The sequence below is a fragment of the Poeciliopsis prolifica genome, unplaced genomic scaffold, assembly GCF_027474105.1.
Source record: "Poeciliopsis prolifica strain line A6 unplaced genomic scaffold, Auburn_PproV2 SCAFFOLD008, whole genome shotgun sequence".
NCBI lineage: Eukaryota > Metazoa > Chordata > Actinopteri > Cyprinodontiformes > Poeciliidae > Poeciliopsis > Poeciliopsis prolifica.
Window position 1 is genome coordinate 12491709 of NW_026562383.1, and position 13645 is coordinate 12505353.

Here is a 13645-nt window from a genome sequence, read left to right on the forward strand (position 1 = left end):
TTTCTTTCACCTCCAAATTCCCTTGCCGGACTTTTAAATCCAGTGAAGAAAGCCTTTCTTTTCTGTAGTTGGAGTCCCAGATTCTCCAAAATATGAAAAATACTTTGCTCTTTCTTATTGTACATTCTATTGATATGAAAGCTGAGAAAAATCCACAATTTGTCATAAGAAAATGTTGCTTTCTCCGTTATGTCTGTGTTTGTCTGTTTATGTGTAAAGCCGTCTAAGATTTCTGTTTTCCTCCATCGACGTTGGACGTGAGTTAAGAGCTGAGTTACAGATTATTTCCATTCCAAACCCTGGCAGCTCTGGTGTTGGACGCTGACAAGTCCAGGAGTTTCTAAAACTTTAAGTTCCTCCTCCGATTTTTCTCTCTTCTCTTTGGCTAAATAAGTAAGCTGTAACTTATTGTGACTCCTGAAAGACCAAAAACTCTTGATAAATTATAAACCCCTTTACTAAGAAAAACAAAGCTTTTACAGTAACATTTGTGTATATCAGTTTTGATGTTTTTATCACTGTTAGATTAGATTAATTACTCACTCCCACTTCTCTTTTATCCTTGAAATGGTATTTAGTTGATGTCTTCACTTTAGAGATGATTCTGCAAATGTGGAATTAATTTTCAAATTATGAGGGCAATTTTTGATGTTGAGACTGATTGCTTTATGAACTTTTAGGTAATTTCATGTACTTTAACTATGCTCCAAAGAATGATAGATAATATGTAGGCTTCTGCATAAACAGTTTTTGCAGAGAAGCCAAAGTTAGGTTATAAAACTTTTAAAAACATTATTAGCAATGTTCAATATCCAATAACATAAAACACGAGATAACGTAATACACTTACAAGAAGCACAGTGATGAATTTTGCATAAACTGAAATGACCCTGCTTTGGCCTGTTTTGATTTGCATGCAGCTCAACACAACAAAATGACACAAATTAATTAGAGGGGTGGAGAAAACAGATCAATCAGGTTGTGTCTGCAGGGAGTATAGTAATATTTAATTTCCTCTGAACATCCCTCAGATGAACAAGAAAATTACCAAACTCTCTCACTACACGTCGCTGACATATTGGCTTTCCCGCCCACCATAATCACATTTCTGCACAATCTTCCATTTGGTACAAGGTGGACTCTAATAATTTTCCTTAATGCTGAACTGAGCCAACCGTGGCAAAAACTTATTTTTTTTCTATCATCCTTCTGCATATGTGTCGGATTACAGTCTCTTCTGCACTCCAGCCTGGACACATGGACTCTTATCTTTAGACTGTCCCCAGTTTGCCCTCAAACTTGATGGAAGTGAACATAAATTGCGAAGTTAGTCAGTTGCGTTCAAATGTCAGAGTTTCACAAGGGTACAAAGAATTAAATTTTAATGACTGTGTAACAACGGAGTACAACTTTCAGCTGTTGGAAGCAAGAAAGGATTTCTTTAACTTGCTTATTTAAAAAATGCCAACAAAACTACATTATGTGCAAAAATGTAAACAGCTCCCGATCTCAACCCAGACAGCACTCTTCTTCACAAACTCAAATTATTTTCTTGACAAAAACACCTCTCGAATGGAAATGTGTCAACAAGATGTGCAGCTGCTTTTCGGGAACTCAAAAAAATTATGGAGAGATCACTTTTACCTTTCATATAGATTCTGCAGTGGTTGGAGAAGTGGATGTGATTTGTGAAACAAACAGGTGAAAAGGAAGGAGTTCTTCTCCCCCACCGTAGACAGTCTGCTTTCAACACTTTTAACCTAAAGATCATGATACAGGAGACTAAGCTACACAGTTTGCAGCGTGACTTTGCCAGACAGCTCTAGCAATGAGTCAGCATCAAGACCATCGAGGCAACAGCAGCTGTTGGTTGTGAGCACCGGTTTTTGTATGTTTTTTGGAGTATGAAACATCTGTTAACATAAGTAGCTTTTCCAAATAAATTAATCTTTACAAATGTTCCCCTTGCTTTTCCCCCCCCCCCCAATAAATAGCTGCAGCAGTGACACTTTTCTCAGTGTCTGAGCTTAATAAACAAAGATTGCATGTATATATTTTAACATCCCCTTCCATCCATGTCTGTAGTTTAGCTTCAAGAGATTAAAAAACACTTGTTGCTGTGGCTAAGTGAACTGCAGACCGACTTATTGAATCTGAGGGATTATAGTTTTATTGCTACATCACTGTAATGTGGGTTAACCCAAAATATATTAAGAAAAACATTTTTTATATGTATTAATACCACATTTCAGTGTTCTATTTATAAGATCACTTTTAAGCAAATGTTTCTTTTACACTTGGTTCCCTTGCACTCTGGTTTTTTTCTTAAAGGAAAGGGAATACAAGTATCGTGAGTTACAAACCTGAAGATCACCGAAAAGGAAAAGTTGTAAAAAGCATGACTTATGCCCATTTATTCAAAACAACTCCATGTGACAGTTTTGAAAGGCAAATATAAAGCAGTAATTATGAAGTTCTAATGTATGAGCAAATAAAAAGCACATCCTAAATGAACGTTTGCATGACAACATGCTTACTCAAGCAATACAAACCCACAAACATGGAGATTTATCCTTTTTTAGTGGATTTCATCAAAGTTTTTCTGAAGTTAAAGAAAATAAGATTTTCCAGCAGATGATATTTATAACTCTCAATAAATCCTTAATTTTCTAAGCCCTGTGTGCATTTATTTTCATTTTTGTATTTTACATCAGCATGTTGCGAGTTGGAATCTTATCTTCCACGCAGGATAAGTGCAACATATTCCAAATGAATAGGAGCTCTGCACTGAGCCCAAATTGAAATGGCAGAAGATAAGTCACAGAGGAAATGGAGTTTAATGCTGGCCGATGTTGTACGAATAGACTTTGACTGGCTTTTTTTCTTTTTTAAGGGAAGTTGCAGACGACAGCTGTGGATGGTGGTGGATGATGAGGAAGAAAAACTACGGAAGAGGGAGAGAGCGATCAGAAAAAATAAAATAAAATTGTCATATGTGAGGAAAGGAAGTATGCATAACCAAGTGATGGGCGTGAAAGTGTTTGTGACGGATGAAATGAAAAATCTTGTGTTGCTAGAGTGAGGCACAATCTAAACTATTCTGCATCTCCTGATTTTTCAGTTGCGAACAGCTCTTTTGCTTTTCCCTTGTGCCTTGAAAAATATGTTCTCTGAAATAAACAAATCCCATCAATATCGCACTGCTGCTCTGTCTGAGATGGATTTTTTTTTTTTTAGCTTTAAAGCTTTTATAGCAACATCAAAAACACTTCCAGGAAATTCTTTTTAGTCATTCCAAACTTCCTCTGTGCATCAATCACACTCTGTTTGTCTGCCAAAATGAGACCAATGCTTAGTTTAAATTCTCAAAACAAAGAATGAATGTGTGATTTAAGGCTTCCTGTAATGCCTTAAGAATTGTATTACAAAAACCCTTTCATTCAATGCATGCGCGCAACTATGCGCAACTTTTGCCCAACATGTCCATCTCTCGCTCAAATCATTAAGTAGCGCTAACACAAAGAATAACAATGAGGCGGTAGGTGTTCTCCACAGCATATGTAACCAAGCCTTCATTAGAAGTCAGCACTGGAAAGCAAATTTAAACAACAAGGGTTTGTCAATCAGGATCCTCAAAGGGGGACACCGGGACCCACCGCTCTCCTTCTGCCTGTCCACTTGTTATCAAAAACAGCCAGCAGCCTTTTTTCATCAGCAGCAGGAGACTCACCCATAAATACAGACATTCCCCCACAGCGTGCCGTGCATGCTAAAAGGGCCCCTTACCCTTCTGGAAGAAGTGCTGGTGTCTATCTTCAGCTGGGTGGCGATGAGGACGGACATGTTGAGAAGTGTCAACAGCAGTCCCCTCTTCCTGCTCTCCCACCTTTTGTGCAGTGAAGTTTGGGGGGCTGCTGGAGGTGTCTGAGACACCACCCCTCCTCTCTCCCTCTATTCCTTCCAACTCCAGCCCTCCCCTGCAGCTTACAAGGAAGGGGTGACCTGGGGGTCCAGAAGCCCAACCACAACACTTTCCGTCCTCTGCGCCGGCTGGGTGAATCAATCACACACACGCTGGCATTGCCTTCACAGGAGGGGAGGGGGGCGTTGACGGGTTTAGGATAAGAAAGAGGGAAGAGGAGGAGGGTCCATCTCATCTGCTCAGGCTGCTCCAAACACTACTTATCTCTCTGCTCCTTACTCCCCTCACCCCGACACTACTCCTCTTTTTTCAGCTTTACTCTCACACATAATCGTAAACTCTCTTAGCAAGAGTTTTCACAGAACAAAATGGAGTTCAATGTGAGAAAGCCTTTCTTTCTCCCTCCCTTTCCTCTACAAACACACACACACACGCGCACACCCACACGCACACACTCAGTAATGGGGCTCTAACCATCAGAACCAATACTGCATACTCTGCATTTTTCCCTCTGTGTATGCGCGTCCTGGTTGTTGTGTTTTCCAAATGCTGGTGTATGCACATCAAAAAACAGATCAATTCAGCCGGTTTTGCAGCTGGGTTTTGATTAGGCACAAGTAATATTTATGCCGCCTGTCCTCCACATCATAAAACACGCCTCCTTCCTTCTCCCAGTCACACACAGCCACTCATCAAGTCATGCTAACAGGACAGGAACCTGGCAAAGGAAACACATCTGATTTATATATGTTTCATTTATGTCTTGTTTATCGAAATTTCCAGGGATGAAGTTGACTAAGCGGCTCATTCATCTAAAATTATGCCTTAGGAGATTAAGTCACAAATGTTTCTTAATGAAAACTCAAAAGTTATTCTGCCTCTTTAGAAAGTGGAAATGCTGGAGGCTGCTTGGATAAGTACTGATAACTCATTAATTCAAGAGCATACTCGTATATTAATATTTTTAAAACTTTTAATTACCTTAAGGCTCATAGCTTGAACACAGTTCGGAGAAAGTCACACGCCTTTCACGGAGATGCATAGAATGTAGAAAAATGTAAGAGAGCATAAAGGAAAAGTAAGTTGAGAATCATAACTTCATATGCAATGCCGTACTTGGATATTAGCACATAACGCATTGGGTGTCCATGATGAAAGTAGTAGTAGCAAATTCTCCTGCTCAAACTTAGGTTAAGAAAATTAAGATTAATGTGGCAATTTATCCAGTGCAAAGGAGAAAGTTGGGAAAACACTTGCCTACTAAGCTAGTGAGAGCAGTAGCTTAGAGAATCAAACAAACCAACACTTTATGCATGTATTTAAAGGCCTTTATGTTGTTCCCCATAGTGAAAAGGACAATTTGAGGCAAAATCTGTAATTTGACATGACTTCTGGTGTGGTTTAATACAGCATTGTTATTTTGACACTCAAAGGTATGCGTGCTCCTCCCTATAAAATATGTGACCAACCATAATGTATGTTAGCAAGCCATGCAGAAATTCAGTTTTCTCTGCATAATCGTCCTGATTTTGTACACTGCAGCAAAGTAAGTTGACAAACAAAAGTAAGTCAAATCTATTGACATCACATTTTTTCTCAACTAAAGGCAACAAAGTGCTTCTCTGAAGCAATATAGTGACATTCATAAACCAAAGAAAAACCCCACAAAAGCTAAAGACTAAAACGTGAACAGTCACACACATTAATGTGGGTAACAAATATTCACATTAAAATGTATTTTCTCATAAGAAAACCGTGTCCTGTGCACAACTCTAGTACATCAGACACTACATGGATGTGGCCATAGAATATTTATTTTCTTGTTAAAAGCGTGGAGTTAGAATAACTTATCTGGTTTGAAAACAATGATTAACTTGTTTATGTTACATTGTTTCAAAATCTGGCTTTATGAGTTTGAAATGTGACGTTTTGCCCTTCAAAATATGGATTTAAAAATGGGCGAATCACAAAGCTTCCCACACTCTCCTTCATTCTCAGCAGAAATGGACTCAGAAACCAAATCTCTCCTCAGACTGATGGTGTAATTTAACAATTTGCTTGCATGTTTAATAAACCTAGAACAAGTCCTTGCATATTGCAACCTGGATTTAAACACTCCTAGCTGAGAAGTTGTATCATTTTATGGCCATGAGCAAAAATGTTCACTCTTTCAGCATGACCTTCACATTCACTCAGTAAAAAAGTGAATTACAATGAAGTTTGAGGCACCAAACTTTTTTTTTATTTCACGGACAGCGGCATGTTTTATACCCTTAACTGGCTTGGGGTTTCACAGCACCTCATAAATACTTTTATATAAAAAGTCAGCGAAATCTCTTTTCCACCGTGGCTCATGGGCCCACTTATAGCAGGAATCTCCCTCCCGCAGCTGCAGCAGTTTATCTCTAATGGCTGATGGGTTCATATTTTACGTGCTTGATTCCAACACCTACAACAATCACTCAACAGCAGCTACGGCTGATAAATAACCCTGCATATTTACAGATAGGCCGTATAATCACAGAACATAAGACAATAAAAAAATAGAACGAGCAACAGCTGCGCTTTTCTTTTTCTCTGTAAAAGAAAAAAAAAAGTCTGTCATGTAAAGACAAGATAAAGATGAGCTGAAGTTCTTATTTGCATGCACACCACAAGACATTAGGTTCTCATCACAAAGAGTAATTGCCCAGTTGCCTGTACGGGGAATAATAAAGTCTTCGAGTTCATACAGGACATGGTGGTTATACTTAGAGCCACCGCTGGTAACAAGCTGATTTTATGCCGCCGCGTTCCCTCCCGAGGCCTTTTAAACAAGCTCTGCTTTGGTCATCCTCTTTATTCATTTTTGCCACATTAACGGCCCTGACACACACTTCCATGATTATGAATATCGCCGGCTCACAGTAAGTCACTTTAATTGCAATTAGTGTAAAAGGTCAGCGCGGTTATTGCTCCAAATCATGGAGGTGACGGGCCATTTTATCATGCTGACAGAACATTAACAATTCACAGCCTGGGTTCCCTCATGTTTGTTTGTTTTTGCCCCTCACGTCATCACCGGCAGTCCTTCTCCTTAGCCTGATTCTCACAGTGTGAGCTGCTGTCAAAGCATTTTAGAAGTTACTGTCACTTAAAAATTCTTATATGCGTGGGGAAGAAATCTGTCTCTATACCCACTTAGAGATTCAAAATATTCTTGCTTTCCATTTTTATTAACACACCTCGCCGAAAAGGTAGCACTTAAAAGAGTCAAACTCTCACCGTCTTGGAACGCTTTTTAGAGTCTGGATGCTTTTTCACTCCTTTTAGGACAGTTCTTGTTTTTTCTCTACAAAGCATTTGCTGCACACTGATATCTTTGGCATAACTGATGCATTTAACTGAAGGAAAGCATCATAAATGATCCATATACATTTGAACTTTTTTGCATTTTAATATTTTAAAATCAAACAACAGTTTCTTTTATTGATGATTTACCAACACAAAGCAGAGCATAAAATAGAGGAAACTGTCAGTTTCAAATACAAATTTTGTGGAAAATGTATAAAATACTCTGTGGAAAGCCTTGATAACTTATAGAGCTTCATCTAACCAAACTAATTTCCTTCCAGTACTTCACAGCTTTTTTCATTGTTCCGCAGCAAACTGTAAACAGCCTTTAACAGCCTTTTTCTTCAGCAGGTCTTATGCTGTGATTGTGCAAAGAGACCGTTGTGGTTAAGAGTATTACCAGCTGTTTCAATGGGAAGGTAGCAAGCTATTTCAAGGTCTTTCAGAAGCTACTTCAACTTTTTTAATGATTATTTTTAGTCCTCTGTTAGTAAAGATACGTGGGGTGTCTGATTTCTGGTGAAAGTATGTTCTTTCAAAATGCATTCCCTGGAACAGTCAGAGGTCTAGAAACGCAGCTGTTATCATTGACATTGGCATTTTTTGAGGTTGACAGACTTTTTTGTGAAGGTCTCTTTAATTTTTCAACAATCACGCCAATCTGCAGCTTGTTGGTAATGAGAAACCCTTTTGAGGTGCATCATTTAATATTAAACCAGCTGATACTGATTTGCATAAAGCAAGTTACTTTCTATTCCATTTTCTTTAAACGTTGCTTATTACTTTCTTCATTTGTTCAATACTTATCAACTGTGCACATTTTTGAACAGATAACTTCATTTGAGGATTAATTTCATTTGATGTCCTTGGATTTGTGGATAACTTGAATTGTTTCCAATATTTGATGTGAATTGTATATCGACAGATTCATTGGGAATATGTAAAATGAGAAAAGTGTTTAACTGATCAATACTTATTTTATCTGCTGTTGGTTCCGTGCATTTAATTAGTTTAAGGAGTCCACATGTGCATCATTTGATCTCAGTTAGTAATTTACAACATTAGCGATGAAACAGCATCACAAAGACTGAGGAATACACCAGACAGATTATAATAAAGTTATGGAAATTCTTCATTTTTAGGCTCTAAAGCAACAATCACAGCTGTGAACACCTCATGATTTATTGTTCAAACCTTGATCTGAAAATGGAATTAAAACAGCGCATGTTCAAACCAAAGACATGACAGTCAGCCTAAACAGAAAAGATGTGCAAGGAAAGTATTAAAGGCCATCCAGCCTTTATTTTCTTAATCATCTGAGCTGAAGCCTACAAGAAAAAGTGTGACACAAAGTTAACGTTGCACATTACCCTAAACGTAATCTCTATGGCAAACATTGTGGTGTTTTCATCAAGCTGTGTGAGTATTGCTTCTTTAAAAGGGACAGGCAAGCTTGTCAGAATGATTGTTAAAGTGAATGAAACAGAACATTCCTGGAAGAAAGCCTTTTAGAGGCTGCAAAAGAATTAAGACTCAGGCGGAGGTTCATCTTTCAGCCCGACCGAAGACCTTAGAGACAGCCAGACACAATAGAATGGTTAGATCAAAGCATAATTAAATCCATGTGATAATACGTGTGCAAATCTTAAAGACTTAAAGCTTGTTTTATTTCACAAATATGTAAAATGTTGTCTTGATCAACCACATTTCACAGAAGCAAAGTAAAATATGTTAAACTTTGTGGTTATAATAGCAGCTTTTTGTCAGTGAAATACCTGAACCTCCCAGTTTAGTCCTTCAAAGACACTTAAACACCAATAATCTTTAAGATGACTTTAAAAAAGCAAGCTATTCAGAAATGTAAATGTCGTTCCCCTGTGTATGCTGTTGTCAATTTTGAGTGCACAATTTGTGCCGAGTTTACATTTTAGCTTCAGAACACTCCAATATGTCCTCAGCCCTGGTCCAGTCTTGACCTTCAGGCAAACTGGTGTGCCCTTCCCTTGCTAATCGAATCAAAAGCTCCATGCAGCCAAAACTCCACCCAAAGATGCTGCTCTATTTAGTATGCTCTCCAGCTCCAGCTCAGGGCAGGGCAGTGGTGCAAAGATATGAATAGAAAACACATCGACATTTGTCAGAATAGGAATGAGTCGAAGTGTGCATGCTTATCAGCCTCTGCTGTGTTTGGATCATCCAGATGCAATTGCCCCCCTCTCCCCCAAATCCCACAACCCCTTTCAAAATGAGCAACTATCTGGTCATCTGTCACAAGTGACAGGGACAGAAGAAGACCTTCACCCCCGGGATCAATGCAGGAGCATGATGGGGTCTGGGATTGAAAGCCTTAGGTGCCAGAGGGTAACCAGGAGATGCAGAACCTGGAAGGTTTTTGTAAACAAGGCTCTCATCTGTGCCAGAGCTTCCCCAAGGAGCCAAAACGCAGCATTGCAGTTAGTAGTGACAAATGACTGCTGTTGAGTGGTGTTGTCCCTTTCTGCCATGCATCCCTGATTGTTTCTCTGTCTACAAATTTCATTTCATTGAACAATGTGCTATTTTTCGCGGCTGCATTATCACTTTCATTGCAGTCATTGGGCAGAATAGGCAGATGGTATCGAAGTAAGCGCTGTGTTTACGTGCACTTGAGGAAAGAGGAGTCATTCTGTAATGGATACTATACTGCTGAAAAGCAATACAAAAATTCAAATTGCATTGGTTCAATGCAGAAGAACTGAAGACTCACCTGATGAATGTTGAAAGCTTTGGAAAGGCTGTTCGTTGGTATGAACACTGCTGCATACAAAACCTGTCAGTGTAGCTCCAACCCAGAGAAGCTCAGAGCTCTTGAGTCCTTGAGCCACTCTTGACTTGATACAAGCTGACTGAAAACTAAAAACTAAACTTCTGGTCAAGGTTTCTTTTTTTGTCCCCCTAATGCAAAAATGACCAACGCCAGAGTTGGGTGGAGTTTTGCTACAAAGTATGAGCAAAACCATAGATGTTCTCATAAAGATGTGAGCTGCAAGGCATTTGTGCCTGACTACAAGACAGTAAAACAGAACCAGCTTCGCCTCCAGACTCATGCCTCTTAATAAATGTAACCAGTGAAAATCCCCGTGGAATCCCGCTGCCATTTAAAATGTCAAGTTGTCCTCCATCCAGCAAGACTGGCAGCTCAGAAATAACACTGCAAAATATTTAGTTTAGAAGATCCAAAACAAAGCCAATCATTTCAGCAAGATCTCATCCAAAAACAGCTAACAATGACCTTAAAAACCTTAAACTGAAGGTTTATAAGTTTTAATAGCAAACACATCTTGTGAGCAATAATTCCTCGACCTGTAATAGAAAAAAATTCATATGAAAGTGAGTTTGTAAAAGACCACATAAATCATCAATGGTGGAAGTAAAAATAAATGAGTTCAAACTGAAAATATTCACATCCATAGGCAGCGATGTTGCTGTGTCTCAGCCAGGCCACTTCGACATGTATACACTAAATGATTAAGAGTGAGACTGAATATAAGTTTGATCAAATCAATTATCTACAGTTTTTATTTAAGACTTTCTTGATCTAGTGGCCTTTATTGAAAAGTATGTAGAAAGGAAACAGGAAGGAGAAAGGAGGAAGACATGCAGCGAATGGCAGCTGCTTATGGGTCACCTCTAAGCCAGCAAGAACCCTGACTGACGATACACCGGTTAATATCTGCTGTTTTCTGGAATAACTTGCCAGTGGATTCTTTTGCATTAAATATTAAGAAGATGCTTTTTTCCACACACTGTTTGTTCAGTTTTTATGTCTTTTGGAAGATCCCACTGGCTTTTTATCAAATCCACGCTGTGTTTTAAATGTGTTCATGCATTTATCTTTATTGGACTTCTTAAGTTCCAAAATGAAAAACTTTTCAGTTGAAGCTTGATATTCATCCTTTGATAATTAATTATAGATAATAAATTACTTGTATAGCAAATAACTTGAAACAGATTAAGTAATGAAATCTGATTTTGTTCCGAGCAGCAGCATTACTGTCAGTTTAATTTTATCATGTAAGAAACAAGAGGAAATAAAAGCGGAAAAAAGCCAAAGGAAATGAATGTGGGTGTATTTTATATAAGCTAATAATAATAGTCTTTGTAAAAAAAAAAAAAAAGGAGCTATCTTTTTCTCCTTATCTTTCTCTACAAAGAAACCCAACTAAATGATGTGTAACAAATTTAAGAAATATATTCAAACACTTATTCCAAAAGCTGTTCTGTCCTGAGAGATGGCTGAGCTGTCCAGAAATCCCAGTCACACTTAATGACATTTTTTTTTCTATGCAAATTGACAGGAGATTATGGAAGAATATTCAGAGGTATCTTTGAAGGCTAAAATTGGTCTCAGAAACTCCAGAAGTCAGGGCTTTAGTGGCATTAAGCTGTGAGTGGTGTGACCAGATAGAGGTGCGAGGGCGGAGTTTCTTCTGAAAGTGGTAAAATATGTTTGAATCAATCTGGTTTGTGCAGCGAGCAGGAAAGCCTGATAACGGCGTGGTCTCTCCAGCAGAGGGCAGCCTAACTCTAACTTGAGCTGTTCTTCAAAGAGTCCTTTAACATCTACACTTTGTAAAGACAGTTTGGCACTAAGAGACTCTTAAAGCCACAAAAGAACCTCAAACACACAACTTAAAGGAAAAATACGTGTCATAATGAACTAACTGGAAAAACAATCATTTGCCTGCTCTGTTCTATTGGTAAATTAATTAAAATAGTAAATATATATTGATATAACTTTAAAAAGAATCAACTTAAAACAACCCTTGCAACATTGTTATTGTCTCCATAACATCTGATGCATTTTCCTTGCAGTGACAACCAGACAAAATTGTCATGAAGATTCCTCAGAGTATCATTACAAAGAAACCTGATTTCATGTGTCAGCATATTTTGCCCCTTTTGAAATGACAATCGATGTGACTTCTGTGTAATATGAGTTACCTTCCATTTTGTCAGTTGGAAATGACATTATAGGAGAGCTTTGCTGAACCATTCCTGGAAACACGAGAGGGAGGGGGAAAGATTGTTTCTCCCATTTGTTCATTTGTTATGTTTTATGCTGGGTCAAAAGAAAAGGAAGAGATATAAAAAGAAGCACACTGCTCCGTTGAGGTGTAGAGCTGCACAATTTTGAAAATCCCCATCATTCACAAACATTGTCATCAATTAAAAGTAAAGCTGCGATTTGAGATTTTGGTTGCATATCTTTGAAAACGTTGCACAGGACAACGATTGTTCCACACGTCCAGTCACAGAGCTTTTTTCCTGCTGAATCAGAACCAAAAAGTTTCAGCAAAGAAAAACAATCTTTTTTACTCCTTCATTCCTCTCAGAAAATCTCATACAGTCTTTTCAGAACAAAACTGTGTCAACGCTGCATTTCTGCAGTTTGATGATCAGACTCTGATCATCCTCTTTCACTGGAGATGAGATGCTGCACTTTTTTCTTCTTTTTTTTTTTTTGTCATATAGTGGATCTTAGATCAATGCATGCAAATTCATTTCCAGCTAAATTGATATGCATCTTACCGCGTCTCCTTTGGGGGATCCCCTGCGGTAGTTTCCCGCGCCTGCTGATGAGTTCATGGTCCTATCCGAAGCCCCGTCTGCAGGAGAAAAACAATCAGCACAAGTCGCCTGAATGATCACCTCGGACTCCGATCTCTCTTTCGCATTCTGTTCTTATCAGTGGCTCGCGTAAAAAAAATAAAAGAAAAAAAAAACACGCCTGCGGTCACAAAGCCAGTGAAACACGGTGGCTTTTCGTCTGTGAAAAGGAAAACAAACCTGCACACTGAGGCACACGGGAAAGAAGGATAGCAACATCCGCCTACCAGTGACAGGAGTCCAACTATGAGCGATGTACCACCCACCTGTAGCAACGTTTTTTTTTTTTTTTGGTTCCCAAAGTGCTGTCCAATGACGAATCAAAGTGTGCGCAAACTCATTCCAGGTAGCTGTGCGCGTTTTGTGCCTGCGCAAAGGGAGAGCGTCACGCAACAGTTCCCACTGGCAAGTAAAGATTTCCGAGAAGGAAAAAAAAAATTACAAATAATCAATAAAAGCTCCTGAAGCCTGAATTTCAGGTGGGGATGAATTTTCTCACCAACCTTATCTGAGAATCTAATGTAGCTGCTGTGCGTTTGAAACATGGTGGCAGCTGCAGTCATAAACTCTTCTGTTAGTTGGTATGTAATCACATTTTTCACAAGGCTTGATGCTTTTCCGACATTCTATTTCTGATAGAAATCAGTTACATGTAGCATAAGTAGCCAACAATGTTCACTTTCTAGACTGGGTGAATTTGTCTCCACTCCACTCAACCCCTGATAAGCATGATGCCTGAAC

At 38.7% G+C, this 13645-nt stretch overlaps 1 protein-coding gene across 2 annotated transcripts in view; it reads right to left on the bottom strand.

Annotated features, from left to right (window-relative positions):
- LOC129362024 (dipeptidyl aminopeptidase-like protein 6) overlaps nucleotides 1-13116 on the bottom strand; it is a 96736-nt gene extending 83620 nt beyond the window's left edge. The window contains exons 1-2 of one of the 2 annotated variants that reach the window (XM_055033326.1): nucleotides 13085-13116; nucleotides 12827-12903 (exon numbers count right to left, since the gene is read on the bottom strand). In XM_055033326.1, coding sequence (XP_054889301.1) covers nucleotides 12827-12883 — 57 coding nt within the window. In that variant the 5' untranslated portion in view covers nucleotides 12884-12903; nucleotides 13085-13116. Of the gene's footprint in view, nucleotides 1-3786; nucleotides 3859-12826; nucleotides 12904-13084 lie in introns of those variants that run through there. The other variant, XM_055033327.1, reaches the window with a different exon arrangement.
- Nucleotides 13117-13645: the final 529 nt, after the last annotated feature.